The sequence below is a fragment of the Penaeus chinensis genome, chromosome 15, assembly GCF_019202785.1.
Source record: "Penaeus chinensis breed Huanghai No. 1 chromosome 15, ASM1920278v2, whole genome shotgun sequence".
In the NCBI taxonomy this organism is placed as follows: domain Eukaryota; kingdom Metazoa; phylum Arthropoda; class Malacostraca; order Decapoda; family Penaeidae; genus Penaeus; species Penaeus chinensis.
This window is the reverse complement of record NC_061833.1, coordinates 15,911,124-15,928,397: the sequence shown is the minus strand read 5'-3', so window position 1 is coordinate 15,928,397 and position 17,274 is coordinate 15,911,124. Positions and strand designations below refer to the sequence as shown.

General features: G+C 33.8%; 1 protein-coding gene across 1 annotated transcript in view; it reads left to right on the top strand.

The window, feature by feature from the left end:
- LOC125032713 (inter-alpha-trypsin inhibitor heavy chain H3-like) overlaps positions 1 to 16,666 on the top strand; it is a 31,660-nt gene extending 14,994 nt beyond the window's left edge. The window contains exons 12-22 of the mRNA XM_047623978.1: positions 19 to 192; positions 383 to 466; positions 620 to 755; positions 4,546 to 4,614; positions 6,920 to 6,970; positions 7,128 to 7,241; positions 7,846 to 7,997; positions 8,359 to 8,522; positions 8,965 to 9,137; positions 15,135 to 15,213; positions 15,467 to 16,666. Coding sequence (XP_047479934.1) covers positions 19 to 192; positions 383 to 466; positions 620 to 755; positions 4,546 to 4,614; positions 6,920 to 6,970; positions 7,128 to 7,241; positions 7,846 to 7,997; positions 8,359 to 8,522; positions 8,965 to 9,137; positions 15,135 to 15,213; positions 15,467 to 15,656 — 1,386 coding nt within the window. The 3' untranslated portion in view covers positions 15,657 to 16,666. The remainder of the gene's footprint in view (positions 1 to 18; positions 193 to 382; positions 467 to 619; positions 756 to 4,545; positions 4,615 to 6,919; positions 6,971 to 7,127; positions 7,242 to 7,845; positions 7,998 to 8,358; positions 8,523 to 8,964; positions 9,138 to 15,134; positions 15,214 to 15,466) is intronic.
- Positions 16,667 to 17,274: the final 608 nt, after the last annotated feature.

The window sequence follows — 17,274 nt, the reverse complement described above, 5'->3', positions numbered from 1 at the left end:
ACCATGTCTCTCCTGCAGGTGGTGACTGCTGGAGTGTTGGCACCAGGAGCCACGCACCTTGAGCCGGTAGTCCGGGGTGTTGGCAAGGCCGGACCTATACAGTTCAGGGTGAACCGTCTCCACGCAAACCCAGCACCCGCTCTCGATAAGGACAACTATGTGGCGAGATTGTGGGCGTACCTAACTGTGCAGGTGATGTCAAGTGACCATGTAGTCTTATCGTAAACTTGATTAATTTATGTGCATCTGCTACGTATGACTGACGAAGATCTTATGAAACACTCAGTAACCGCCTAAGTCTTTCATCACCGAAAAAAGCCACAATCATATACTATACCCACATATCGAATTGCGAATATACATTTTTCTTTCCGTCGTGTAGGATCTTCTGACTAAGGCCTCAGTGGAAGAAAATACAGATCACGTCGCCAGGTTGAAGGCAGAAGCACTGGATATCGCCCTCAGAGTAAGTTGTATTAAACCGTTTTTATCATTTGTTTGCATTTGTGCATGTGTTGGAATTAATAATTCTATAATAGAAGGCAGAAACATGCACACACGCGCACACGTACGCACACGCAAAAACAAAAGTCACTTTATCTCTTTTTTCCTATCACAGTTCCACTTCGTAACCAAACTGACATCGTTGGTTGTGGTGCGCCCCGAAGATGAACAACTTGAAGAGGAGGAGGAGGAGGTGGAGAAGAAGGAGGAGGAGGAGGAGGAGGATGAGGAGGAGGATATCACGGCACGCGGTAAGTTAGGATATGTTAATTGGGTACGTGTTCCAATACGTCTTAATTAAGTACCACACCTACGCCCTATCCATGGAGCTCCGTCCTCTGAACCCTCGTGGTCATTATACTGTACAATACGTTGTAACTACGTAACCACCTCGACCCTCTCCCAGGGAAGTGGCCCTAAACGGATTAATGATTTATATTGTTGCAGCAAAATAAACTGCACAATAATCCCTTTGCTACTATACATCACTTAACTCCTAAAAACCACATACCTTTGTACTCGTAAAGAAAAAAACACCGACATTTTCCTCGATTCCTTCAACAGTCTTCAGTTGTTTAGTATGCAATTTCACCCTTTTGATATTTAGGCTCGGATACTACACTGTGGTGGACATTAATATCTAATTTTCTGTTTGGTCACTATATAATTGATGCAAGAATGTAACCTAATCATTTCCCGTCACGGAATGGAGGCTTGCTGAGCTGTCAAAAGTCCCGGTCGTAAAATTACGCACGCGCAGAATATTATTGTAAAGAATTGCATAAATAATTGTTGAAAAGTTAAAAAAGTATAATGACATTAAAATATTACGTGAAATACAAAACATGGAAGATCGGGCGTTGATTATAACAAAACAATAATTTTCACAAGTGCGTATATTCGAAGTATTAACATGTTCTGCGGTCAGTGTAGTAAACCCACTTGATACCGTAAAAAAAGCATCTCTGTTGCCTTCGAAAAATTTCGGAAGCGGCAAAAAATATATATAATTAATGTGAGTGCATTGTTATGCTTATTTTCACGGGTTAATTACACCATGAAGAATAGGAATAAATTCGTGCGCATTGATATATTCTAGCTTGACCTGATAATGAAAGTTAAAATAATAATTATCTAATAATTAGGAGCCTAAATAAACACATAGCTATTATCTAAACCAATCCAACAATTAACCCATGCCATGTCTTTACATATAGATGGCTCTACGAGGCCTTAGTCACCAAGGAGTCAGCTATTAGTCTTATTCACCTCATGTATTTTCCCTTTTCCTTCGTTTTTTTTAAAGCTTCACTTCTATTATTTTATAGTCTTTGATGTTATTGACATTTGAATAACAATTTAATAATCATAATATCAATAAGAATGATAACAATGTCAATATTAGTAGTATTGGAAAGAATAACGCATTTTCTCGTCAATTCAAGGAATGGGAAAATCAGGATCGGTCACTAGGGCCAACTGATAGAGACTCCGTGCTGCTGAGCACACGTGGAGCCATCTGCTTGTAACAAAACTCACTAAAATCTGAAAGGGACAGTAAATAAACCGGCTTACATTGGGTTAAACACATTACAAGAATCGGTGAAGAAGACGAAAGAAAGTGGACCTCCGAAGAGGGAAACTTAATTATTTTCTACGGCTCATTAACAATTGTTAGAGTAAAGAATAAAGGTACAGAGCAAATGTACAGAACCTCAAGTATTGTGGACGGAAACCACATTTTAACTGACCATCATAAAAGAAGAACGAATATAAGAGAAGGAATATAACAACATGAGACAGCACGAGAAAACGAATGCATAATGAAAAGTCAGTCAGCACAAAATATTAAATTTCTCCGACTAGGTATAGTAGGGATGTAAAAATAATTGTGTACAAGCCATTCGATTCTAAACTGGTGACCCTACCTGCAAGCCAAGCGACGATCCACGTGGCCTGGTGCGTCTTCCCTGGTGCTGTTTCATGCCAGCGGATCACCTCTTGGCCTAGGCTGACCCAGTCAGAACGAGGCTCTTCATCGTTTCATCAAGACCTCCCGCCACGGCACTAGGCTGGAACCGTCGCTTCAGCGCTTGTTCCCAATTACTCTACGTTGTGTATTTTTCACCGTGTGTTGTGCTCTTTTAACAAAAGAGTCAGGGTGCACCACTCTATCATTGCTACCCACGAGTTCCAAGTGGGTGTGAAGTGGCCGAGATAACTGTTCAAAGGTATAACTAAAACAAATTTGCCAGATAGATCCATTGGTTGTATATAAATATATGCAGTAAGTTATGGTCTTGACATTCCTTCCCTTACTTCTAAAAGGTACCCCTCCATAAGGTTTGTTACTAAATTTGTATCTTCTCAAGAACAACGGACAGCTTCCCCTGGTGACGATTTCTTATAAATATGTACAGACTGGACTGCATATAGCTATCGGAAGTTGCAACTCCCCTCAGTCTGCATTCCCTAACAAATCCATCACATCAGGGTATCCTTTACTTAAGTTGACTTGCTTTCTATGGTGACAGCTCCCGTAGTCACGGATGTTTGCAATGAAAAGGTGTAGTTATTATTTCCATGAGGACCCGTAGTGCCATGCATGCAATAGCTCTAGTATTGGAGGCAGTACATGAGGTTGCATGCAAGCTAAGGTCTAGTCGTCAGGTTATGCCAGGCTAACGTTAACCTTTTCAAGGACAATCATCTCAGAATTCAAGAGAAGAAATGGAATAGATTGTTCCTTATCCATCATTTTTTTTTAAGTGTTGCAAGATTCTCTAATATTTCTCCCCTCCAGAAAAGTCTTGGGTGCGAGACAGTTCACATACTGTAATTGGGGGATTGTGAGAACATGAGACCTTAGCATCTGGTAAACCACGTGACACGCAAACACAATAATTACATTATAGGGGCTAACATATTTCTTGTGGAAATGTGTGGCTTGTAGTGGCAAAACTTCACTCTTTTGTGAACATCAATAACTTCAAGGGTGACGGTAGATACATCATTAACCTGTTTGTATGGTATGTTTTCTCAATTCTTAGTTACAATCTCAGTAATGTGTACTCGGCATTTTATTCTCACCTGTTTGTGAACTCTTTCTTGCCTCTTTGAACCTATTGAAGGCTCCAAAATAGCAAATAATGAGGTAGTCTGTTTAGAATTTGTATTAGCAAGGAAAATTAATCTGAATTTAACATTAACACATCATGAAGTCTGCCTAGGAGTAACTGTGTATCGGCCTAGAGCAGTGGTTTCAAACTGGGGCCATATAGCAGAGGATATGTAAATATAAAACCAAAGGAGTTTAGTGGGTAGGTAGCCAATGGAGGATACCTACAGGTTTGTGCAATGTTTGTGCCAGGCACATGAGTAATATATCCATTTCTTGTTTGTGCAATTACTTTATTTTATCTGATTATGTGCTTTTGACATAAACCAGGATATTGAGGAGTATTAGGGTAATAAATAATTCCATCTTAACAAAATTCTAAGGTTTCCTAAGCTATATTTTATTTTGTTTCTTGTTGGAAATGTAAATCACATTTTTCACCGTGTGCTGTGCTCTTTTAACAAAAGAGTCAAGCTGCACCACTCTATCATTGCTACCCACGAGTTCCAAGTACTGAGGTTCTCGCTCTCTACGAAAATAGTGCCTCTTTAATCCATGTTTCTTTGGCAACTATAGAGTCGCTCGCACAGTTTTATAATGATGAATGACGATAAGGGTATTGGTAACGACAATTATGATGGTGGCGTCGTTGGTTATGGTGAATTTGATGACCTCTGAAACCGTGCATGCAAAATGACGTACCGTAGAATTTCTTAGATACTTCATGAGTATTTCACTTGTTTTTTTTTTCTGTTAATTCATTCGATGCTTTGTATACATGACCTCGAAGCTTTTTTATGAATGGATATTAAAAACTTTATTACTTTATTACTATTATTATTGTATCCTATCCATGAATGTTTCTATAAATATTCCCTCTCACATGTAAATATTATGATTATCTTTTGTTATCTTTTACACAGACACTACTAGAGGAAAAAAGATGGCCCAAAGTGGGGTAAGATCACGCCAATATGTCGCCGAATCTCTAAGTAAGCGTGCTTTACGACCAGGAATTGAGTTAATACTTGCATGATTCCCGATACTCTCTTACTAACTACATTCTTCCTACAGAAGTAATACTTTTTCAGGAGATACAGCTAAACCAACGAGCGCATCCCAGTCCAAATTTAAAGTTAGGTGGGTGTGAAGTGGCCGAGACTGTTCAAAGGTATAACTAAAACAAATTTGCCAGATTGTCTTTGTTTAGATCCATTGGTTGTATATGCAGTAAGTTATGGTCTTGATATTCCTTCCCTTACTTCTAAAAGGTACCCCTCCATAAGGTCTGTTACTAAGTTGGTATCTTCTCAAGAACAACGGACAACTTCCCCTGGTGACGATTTCTTGTAAATATGTACAGACTTGACTGCATATAGCCATCAGAAGTTGCAACTCCCCTCAATCTGCATTCCCTAACAAATCCATCACATCAGGGTTTCCTTTACTTAAGTTGACTTACTTTTTATGGTGACAGCTCCCGTAGTCACGGATGTTTGCAATGAAAAGGTGTAGTTATTATTTCCATGAGGACCCGTAGTGCCATGCATGCAATAGCTCTAGTATTGGAGGCAGTACATGAGGTTGCATGCAAGCTAAGGTCTAGTCGTCAGGTTATGCCAGGCTAACGTTAACCTTTTCAAGGACAATCATCTCAGAATTCAAGAGAAGAAATGGAATAGATTGTTCCTTATCCATCATTTTTTTTTAAGTGTTGCAAGATTCTCTAATATTTCTCCCCTCCAGAAAAGTCTTGGGTGCGAGACAGTTCACATACTGTAATTGGGGGATTGTGAGAACATGAGACCTTAGCATCTGGTAAACCACGTGACACGCAAACACAATAATTACATTATAGGGGCTAACATATTTCTTGTGGAAATGTGTGACTTGCAGTGGCAAAACTTCACTCTTTTGTGAACATCAATAACTTCAAGGGTGACGGTGGATACACCATTAACCTGTTTGTATGGTATGTTTTCTCAATTATTAGTTATAATCTCAGTAATGTATACTCTGCATTTTATTCTCACCTGTGTGTGAACTCTTTCTTGCCTCTTTGAACCTATTGAAGGCTCCAAAATAGCAAATAATGAGGTAGTCTGATTAGAATTCGTATTAGCAAGGCAAATGAATCTGAATTTAACATTAACACATCATGAAGTCTGCCTAGGAGTAACTGTGTATCGGCCTGGAGCATTGGTTTCAAACTGAGGCCATATAGCAGAGGATATGTAAATATAAAACCAAAGGAGTTTAGTGGGTAGGTAGCCAATGGAGGATACCTACAGGTTCAATACAGGTTTGTGCAATGTTTGTGTCAGGCACATGAGTAATATATCCATTTCTTGTTTGTGCAATTACTTTATTTTATCTGATTATGTGCTTTCGACATAAACCAGGACATTGAGGAGTATTAGGGTAATAAATAATTTCATCATAACAAAATTCTAAGGTTTCCTAAGCCATATTTTATAGCTATATTTTATTTAGTTTCTAGTTGAAAACAACTTTTTGCAATAATGCCATTTTTAATTACTATATTTATGTGCATTGTTTCTTAGTTAATATCATTTCAATAATCATGAGATTCATCAAAGGCAAACTGCAAATGTTTTCATTAAATCTTAACACAAGAAAAAAATAAATGGAACCAGTAAAATTATAGGATTTGCTAGAATGTTTTTCATATGGACCTAACAAGTCATTGGGAACCCCTGGGCTTGAGTATATATACACCCAATATACCACTACCTGGCAGTTATCTCTTGAGATTAAATGCATAATATGTAGTTCTCTAGTTCAGTTAACTAGATTATTGTGACTCCATGCCCCTCCACTGTTGCACCTAGGACGATGTCGTAGCCCACAGGCTGGGGATCAGTACTTACATTATACAGAATTGTTTCATATACCCGCTCATAATATACTTTATAGCTGCCTCGATACACATCACCTCCCCTGTACCGTGTGGAGTATTTGTGTCAGGATTGAAAGTATACATCTTAACTTTATTTAGTATTTCATCTTTATTACAGGATGGATAATACTTTAGCTTTATTACAGGGTATGTAGTATTTTGTCGTTATCACAGCATGCACAGTATTTCCTTTTTTTTACGGGATACATGGGATTTTATCTTTGTTACAGGATGCATAGTATTTTACCTTTATTACAGCCTACATATAACACTCATGCATACTATAAATGAAGTCCTTATAACCGGTAATGGATTATGATATTCAATATATCTCCATTTCAATCTCCGCGCTTACAATGGTGTTTCTCTCTATACAGTATCATCAAAGGGTGTTGGAAATGCTAGACAAATTTCTTCCTCTCATTTTGGTGAGTTCTTACGAATTCAGTGCTTCTACAATCTAACCTGATATAATAACGTGCTATATGAAAGTAGAAAGCAGTTCATGATATTCCCTTTCGCGAAAATGCTATGAAACAATTAAGAGAAAAATTGGAGTTAATCTAACTATGTTTAAACCAACAGTGGACAACGATCCCCATTTCGTAGTCCAGGTTGACGGACTGCAGTTGCCCCTCTGCTTCGATCTCCATGCCTCTGATGGGGCTTCTCTTAGTCTGATTCAGGACGCGGAATCTGGTGAGTCACTATTTTGTTTGAATGACATAAGATTTCGAAATCCTCATCCAGTAAGTGTAGCCTGTGTGTAGTGGGTGTCTCTACGAATCCATTGTTTAACCACTAGTACACCTGTCTCAAATATCTTTAATTGGCCCCTAATGCCAGATTGCAACTTTGCTGAAAGATGTATTTAATTCACCATAAAGCAGACCACTCTGATTAAAGCTTTTTATTTATTGATTGATTTAAAAATCTGAGGAAATATTTTGGTGTAGAAATAACAATTTTAACAAAAAGCACAGAAAAGACCGGTTCTTAGAGTTTCGAAATCAAGTTTCGAAATCAGGCCTCCCTGGGGCCATGGTCCCTAGGTTGGGAACATCTGCCTTAAATGGACGGAGCGGGAAGTAGAAATATGGTTCAAACTTTAGGCTAGGATTAAATGATGGTCAATTTTCCTTTGCAATGATGAAATATCTCAGACATTTTAGAAATTTGTTGTTAACATACAGGCCAACATCGCTTCGTCTACCACGTATCCTCGTGTTATTTTGAATGCCTGCAAATTCAATATACATTAATAGGTAGACATATGTAATATAACTCTTACCAATTTTACAAGGCATAAAGGTGAATGGCCAGGTGTCAGCAGCGAAGCATAACCACAACCTGACGTATTTCACAACACTGTTCCTGAGTGTTGGTCACCTCAACGTAACTGTTACGCATGATTTTATTCACATTGACTGTCTCAGTGACGACGGAACGCAGATGGTAAGTCCACCTCTGAATTGGATATTACTGAACGGAAATGAGCTGTAAGAATATATGCATATGGTAACTACTGTTTGTTTAGTGTCAAAAAGAGAGAAAAAAAAACAACAACTAATATCAGCCTATTTTTTCCAATCAGCAGGCGCATAATACTAAAGTTCCATAGGTTTTGTATTTTTAAATCTATACACATCTATATATCTCATGTTTGCAATGAAATTTAATGTTTTCATCATTCCATTAGATTTTCTAATAAGAGCCTTGGCAAATCGGAATTTTCTACAGGATTTCCTTTTTCTTTTTCCCCGACATTGGACGGAGTAATAACACTAACCTTCCACTTTATTCTTGCGATTTGTAGGTAAGCTTTGTCTCCGGAATCACGTGGCCAGCTCGTAAAAAAGGGACCAAGAGTCAGGCACGAGGCCTTAGAGGCAGACAGCGCCAAACTCGCTCTGCCGATGAAGAGTCGTTAGCGGATTCGTGTGATCTGAGGACTTCGTGGGAGGACTTTAGAGGAATGAAGTAAGGATTTTCGAAGAGGTGAAGTAGGGTTAAGAAAGAGGGCTGGCGTGAGGGAATTACGAGGAATGAAGTAGGGCAGCAGTAAGGGATTGAAAGGGCTGAAGAAAGAAATATGTCAACAATTAATTGGAATTTAAGTGTACAACCACGCATTCATATTCTTCCAAATACAAATTCCAAGGGAATAATAAAACACGAAATTAATAATAAAAAAAAAATCAATTCCTATTATATAATCTTTTCAATCATCCACCTAATTAATATGCAACACCCTGAAGACCCAATAAAGATAATTAGGCTCTTTACCAAACATACCTATACAGAGTTTTTATCATCATTAAAATAGAGAAAGAAAGAAAGAAAGAAAGAAAGAAAAAGACACCGTACAGAGGAAAGGACAATCACACCAGAGGACGTTAAAAAGTACCTTCCTCTCCTCCAGATACGACGACGTGATCCTGACTCGCGAAGGACGCAAGAAATTCAACATCGTCCTGGGCAGCGGCGACACCCACTTCGTCATCGTCCGCTCCAGGAACAAGCGCCACCAGCAGTTCCTCGGATTCTACGTGAAGGAATCTGGAATGCTGTCAGCCGGCACGGGCGGGATCATTGGTAAGGGGGAAGGGAAGAGGGTGGGAGGGAGGAGAGGGGAAAGTAACTATGTATACATATATATGTATATATATGTGTGTGTGCATATTATATATATACATATACATATTTATAAATACATATACATATACATATCATCATCATTAGCCTGGGTCAATCCGCTTCCAGTCTTGGCCCCCAAATTTCGTTATATCGTCACACCAACTTGTCATAGGTCTGGCCCTTGGCCTATGTTATCTATAATCCAGTCTGTTACTTTATTTGTCCATCTGTTGTCCTGTCTCCGACATATATGACCTGCCCATTGCCATTTTTTCTTTTTGATGCTCCCAAGTATATCTTCTACTTTTGTCTGTTCCCTGATACACATCGCCCTCATGCAATCTCTTAGACTAATTCCCAGCATCAACCTCTCCATCCCTCTCTGTGCACTTATTAGTTTCCTCTCCAGTAATTTGGTTGTAGTCCATGTTTGTGATCCATAGGTCATAACTGAGAGGATGCATTGGTTAAAGACTTTTCTTCTTAAACATAATGGCAAGGAGCCTCTTAGTATGCTACTGTGTTTTCCGAAGGCGCTCCAGCCTAGACTGATGCGTCGCTTAATTTCCTCTTCGCTAGATGTGTTTGTGTGTAAGAGTTGCCCTAGGTGTGTATATACTTGTCTACCACCTCTAGCGCTTCATCTTGAACATGTATCAGTTCGAATTGAACTCTACTGTTGAACATGATCTTAGTCTTTTTCTTGTTAATCCTAAGTCCGACTTTCAGGCTTTCTCTATTCAGATCATTTATTATTTGCTGCATTTCATTTGCAGCTTCACTGAAGAGAACAATATCATCTGAAATCTTAGATTGTTCAGGTATTTGTCCTCGATTTTTATACCCTTCCCGGTCCATTCTAGCTTCTTGAAAATTTCCTCAAGGCAAGCTGTAAACAGTTTTGGTGAGATGGTATCACCCTGTCTAACACCCTTCTTAATTGGGATTTTATCGGTTTCTGTGTGGAGCTTGATGTTTGCTGTCCCATCTTCGTATATATCCTCTACTCCCTGTCTTCGAATACCTTCTTATATAGATTTATATAGATATATATAGATATATAGATAAATATATAGATATAGATATATATATACATATATATGCACATATATATACATATATATACATATATATACATATATATATATATATAGATATATAGATATATATATATAGATATATAAATATATATATATATAGATATATATAGATATATATATAGATATATATATGTATTATATACATATATATACATATATATATATACATATATATACATACATATATACATATATTTACACATATATACATATATATAGATATATATACATATATATATACATATATATAGCTATAAATACATATATATAAATATATATACATATATATACATATAGATATATATACATATATATACATATAGATATATATAAATATATATACATATAGATATATATAGATATATATACATATTTGTATACATATATATACATATATATACATATATATACATATATATACATATATATACATATATACATATATAGATATATATACATATATATAGATATATATACATATATATAGCTATATATACATCTATATATATAAATATATATACATATATATACATATAGATATATATAAATATATATACATATAGACATATATAGATATATATACATATATGTACACATATATATACATATATGTACATATATATATACATATATATAATATATATATATATATATATATATATATATATATATATATATATATGTATATATATATATACCTATAGATGTATATATACATATATACATATACATATTTATAGATATCTATACATATAGATACATATATATATAGATATATATACACATATAGATATATATTGATATATATAGATATATACATATATATACATATATATATATATATATATATATACATATAGATATATATATATACATATAGATATATATAGATATATACATATAGATATATATAGATACATATATACATATAGATATATATAGATATATATACACACACATATATATAGATATATATATACAAATATATACACATATAGATATATATACATATAGATATATATAGATATATATACATATAGATATATATATAGATACATACATACATATATGTACATATATACATATATATACATATATATATATATATATATATATATACCTATAGATACATATATATATATATAGATATATATACACATATAGATATATATTGATACATATAGATATATACATATATATACATATAGATATATATATATATAGATATATATACACATATAGATATATATTGATATATATAGATATATACATATAGATATATACATATATATATATATATATATATATATATATATATATATATATAGATACATATAGATATATAGATATATATACATATAGATATATATAGATATATATACATATAGATATATATAGATACATATATACATATAGATATATATAGATATATATACACACATATATATATAGATATATATACAAATATATACACATATAGATATATATACATATAGATATATATAGATATATATACATATAGATATATATATATAGAGATACATACATACATATATGTACATATATACATATATATACATATATATATACCTATAGATACATATATATAGATATATATACACATATAGATATATATTGATACATATAGATATATACATATATATACATATAGATATATATACATATCGATATATAGATATATATACATATAGATATATATAGATATATACATATAGATATATATAGATACGTATATACATATAGATATATATAGATACATACATATACATATATATAGATATATATATATATACATATAGATACATATAGATATATATAGATATATATATACACATATAGATATATATTGATATATATAGATATATACATATAGATATATACATATAGATATATATATATATATATATACATATATATATATATATACAAAAAGATATATATACATATATATACATATATATATATATATAGATACATATATATATGTATATATATATACATATATAAACATATATATACATATATATACATATAGATATATATACATATAGATATATATAGATATATAGATATATATACATATATATACATATATATACATATATATATATAGATATATACATATATATACATATATATATATATATATATATACACATGTATATACATATATATAAATATATATATATATATATATGTATATATATATACATATATATACATATAGATATATACACACATATATACATATAGATATATATACATACATATATATATACATATACATATATATAGATATATATATATACATATAGATTTATATACATATATATATAGATATATACATATACGTATATAGATATATACACATACACATGTATCTATATATACATATACATATATCTATAAATACATATATATTGATATATATACACACACACACACACACACACACACACACACACACACACATATATATATATATATATATATATATATATATATATATTTATATATATATACACACACACACACAGACATATGTGTCACATTATTATCAAAGTCGGTTCTTTGTCATCAATATCTATATTCAAGTCTGCTAGATCTATCTATTATTTTCTCTTATATATTTATTTGTATTCCCGGTTTTATTACTGACAAGATCTGATATTTTTTCATATTCATATACGTTATTTAATTTAGTTCCATCAATGATTAACTTGCATAATTGTTAGTTTAATTTATTATCAATATTCGTTTTTCCATTGTTAATAAGATTCCCATGCTAAGTGTTTAGGATTAAGTTTGTGTTAAGGGTTCTTAGACACAGGGAGAGTAACATTTATAGTTTACTTATTAAAGTAATTATTTTCATTAGTAAGAAAAATCTCAGTAATTTTCTCTACTTCATTTCGTTCATTTGCGTTTCTTTTGTCGGTTGATCGCTTTTTATTATTACGTTCATGTTACTCATGTACATACTATTTTTCAAAGAATTGTCTACGAAGCAGAGGCTAGCAGGTACGCAATGACAGCGATGCGGCTGCAGGTCGCCGGTCAGCAGTATTTTTTTCCAAATGTTCTAGTCCGCTGCTCTGCCTGCTTCTGTTTTCTGTTCGTGAGAAGAAATAAGGATAAGTCAGATATGCGAAGCTTAGCCTCGCCCGGCCTGTGTCGATTAATGTCGACTCGCTAACGTGTGTCAGGTGGTGCTGACTCGGCTGAGCTTAGTCCTTACCCGCCGTGGTGCACAGCCACAGCAGTAACCTCCAGGCGACAATTGCAACCGCCGACCTCTCGCTGAGAGGCCGATATGTTACCAACGCACTAGCCCGGAGGCTGAGGAGAAATGCCCGTGACTCCTGCCCACCTGCCCGATTGTCACGCGCATGCGCAGAAGTACCGAAGAGTTGCAATATGTCACTTGGGTTTCCATGGTAACGGATGGTTGTCAGATGTTCCCATTTTTTCTTTGTTTCCTTAACATGTCCATAAAAATGAACACGAGCACAATAAGTATATATACATATATATGAATAATTTATATATATGAACACATAACTACATATATATTTATGTTTATATATGATTGCATATATATTTATATTCATATATATATAAACATATATATGTATATATATATATATATATATGTATATATATATATATATATATATATATATACATATATATATAAATATATAATGAAACAACAGTTTCGGAATCCACCTGGATTCTCACTTTCAATAAATCTTTAGTTTAGTTTAGTCCATTATTTACCACCCTGGCTAACTGCACAGGTATGGGCAAGCTGTGGTACATTTAATGCATGGTCATAATATTACATAGTGGTATTACATTTGAATTTTAGCCTATAACATTATTATAAGTACTTTATCAGTTTCAGGAAAGGAACAATTGCACAGTCCTTTATCCACTCATCTGCCACGCCGGCATATAGCTTGGGCGTGGAAAAGCATTAATACATTTAATATACGGTTATGTGATACTACATTCCAAATTTAGGCGTTTTACAATGTGGGTTTTTCTACCGTAGTATCAACACGGTAGAGTGTTTTCACCATTCATATATGAATATATATAAATATGAAAATAAATATATACAGTATATGAATATCTATATATATATAAAACTATATATATATAGTTATATATATGTATGTAATTATATATATAATTATATATATGTTTGTATTTATCTATTTATAAATATAGTTATATATATATCTATATGTACATAAATATATATATGTATTTATTTATAAATATATATATACACATACATATACATATATAATATATATTTACATATACATACATATATATATATATATATATATATATATATATATCATATACATCTATATGTATGTATGTATATATATACACACATATACACACACACACACACATATATATGTGTGTGTGATATATACATATACATATAGACAGATATATGTATGTATTTATATATATATCACATATATGAAGAGAGAGAGAGAGAGAGAGAGAGAGAGAGAGAGAGAGAGAGAGAGGGAGAGAGAGGGGGAAATCGAAGGAAAAAAGGAAGAAAAGAAGGAAGGAAGGAGGGAGGGAGGCAAGGAAAGGAGAGAGAGAGACAGAGAGAGAGAGAGAGAGAGAGAGAGAGAGAGAGAGAAAGAAAGAGAAAGGGAGAGAGAAAGAGAGAGACAGAAAGAGAAAGTGAGAAAGAGACACAGAGACAGAGAGAGATGTAGACAGACAGACAGACAGATGGATGGATAGATCGACAGTGATGGAGGAAGCGATTAACAGCAGCCTCTTCGTTCACCAGGTCAGTTCATCTTCAAGGAAGTGACTGCGGTCTCGGAGACGAACCTCGTCATCAGCGAAAGTGGCAAACCACAGAATGTGTGAGTATTTTCTTGCTTTTTATTTCTTACATAAAAAAAAGAAAAACAACAACAGTGAACATACAAACACACACACACACATACACACACACACACACACACACACACACACACACACACACACACACACACACACACATATATACATTTACATATATATGTATATATATACACATAAACATATATACACATTGATATATGTATGTATGGATCTATCAGCTTTCTGTCCTCTATCATAACACATCTGCTTCAGGGTGCAGCTGGCCGTGCAGCACCACAGCGCAACGAGAACCCTCAAATTTTCCGAGACGTCGGGCATTATGGCCAAACGGCGGTCTTCGCTGAGCAAGAAGCGAGTGCGATGCCTTCACATTCGAAACAGTGGCAGGGGAGTTCTGGACGGCGGGCCTGCTGATTATCTCCTGCCTTGTCTTGCCTGCTGATTTGTCTCGTCGAAGCAGTGTTTATTCTATATCATTTTTATTATATATATATATATATATATATATATATATATATATATATATATATATAATGATGAACTATGTTAAGCGCTGCTAATTGTTCCATGTCGAGTTTTTTGAAAGAATGGAAATCGCCGTAATGATGGCACCTTTATTATAAATGATGATTTTAATAACAATACTAGATCTACTCGTACTACTAATAGTAATACTTACACTAACGATAGTAATAGTGAAATAGTGGTAAAATTAAGGACAACTACAACACTATAACAACAATTATAATGACAATTAGAACAAACTCTACATGCGCAGGGTGCAATTTGAACTAAGTAGGGCTGGTATTCCATACATGGAAATATGGTCGTACATACTGGCATACATTTAATATGTAGTATCTAATATTTCCTATCGTTTTCTAACAGGCACAGACACGAGAAAAGTTCCCGTTGCTATTCTTAGAAAGAAAAAATGCAATGTTTTTCTACCTTTCATGCTACATACATTACCTATACATGAAAAATATTTTCATTAAAATGCAAGATATACAATATACAGGTATATGTATATTTGCATTGGATTTTTTTATCCGACAAAAGTATCACTTGTACTCACGCCAACCAGCCTATTTCTTCGCGTGTCACTATATATATGAAAAAATCTTCGCTTTCAGCTCATTTATTTTCCCCTAAATCTGTACAACGCAACGGCATGAAAACCTTGTGTTTATAGATCACTCTTACCTTGTGTGATCTCTGAGTAATACACTATTTTGTACATTCTGCCCTGCGTTCACTGGACACCTGAGGCTGCTTTCACACCAAGGTGGAACGTCGCACGTGGCATGCTACTTTAAAACGAAAATAACATGTGAAACAGAAATGGAGTGGCACGTCGCATTTGCCACGTGTGCTATGTGTAGGGTCACAATACAAAGCAATTTTGTTTACATATATCATATGAGATGTATTAAAGTCAAGAATTTTAAACAATGCTTTTTATTTACCTGTATAAGATATATAAACAATTGTTCTGTTATTTCTGGCATTTACTATCTACCGACTCGGACGTCATACCCTACCGGTCAGACGTCATACTCAACCGATCCGTCATTACTACTTCATCGCTACGTCATAGGGAAAGCGAAAGGTATTACTAGATTGATAGCCTGTGCTCAAGTCTCCCGGTCGCGATTTTACAATTTGTAGACTAATGGAGCATATTGATGCCAGGTATCGCTAGCTGGATATAAAAACAAAGTCATAATCAAATAAGCTCAATCTGAAAAGTGTATGTTTTATGTAAATGATGTAATTATAATACAAGAAAGCCATGCAGCAAATAAATAAATGTTATTAGGATTAAAAGATCAAATTATATTCACGACCACTTTGCTATATATCCTGTGGTCACACATACAAATCTCGATCTGTAAATAAAGAATTTATATTACGTCCTCATTATAACTATATCATCATATATCGAACAGCCTCCCAGTATGAATATAGACAGTGTCGCTTATCTCATTGGCAACACTTCCCGTGCCGTTCGCGACCGCAACGATGCCAATGTTTCTAGGCTGTGCCAAAGGTTCGAC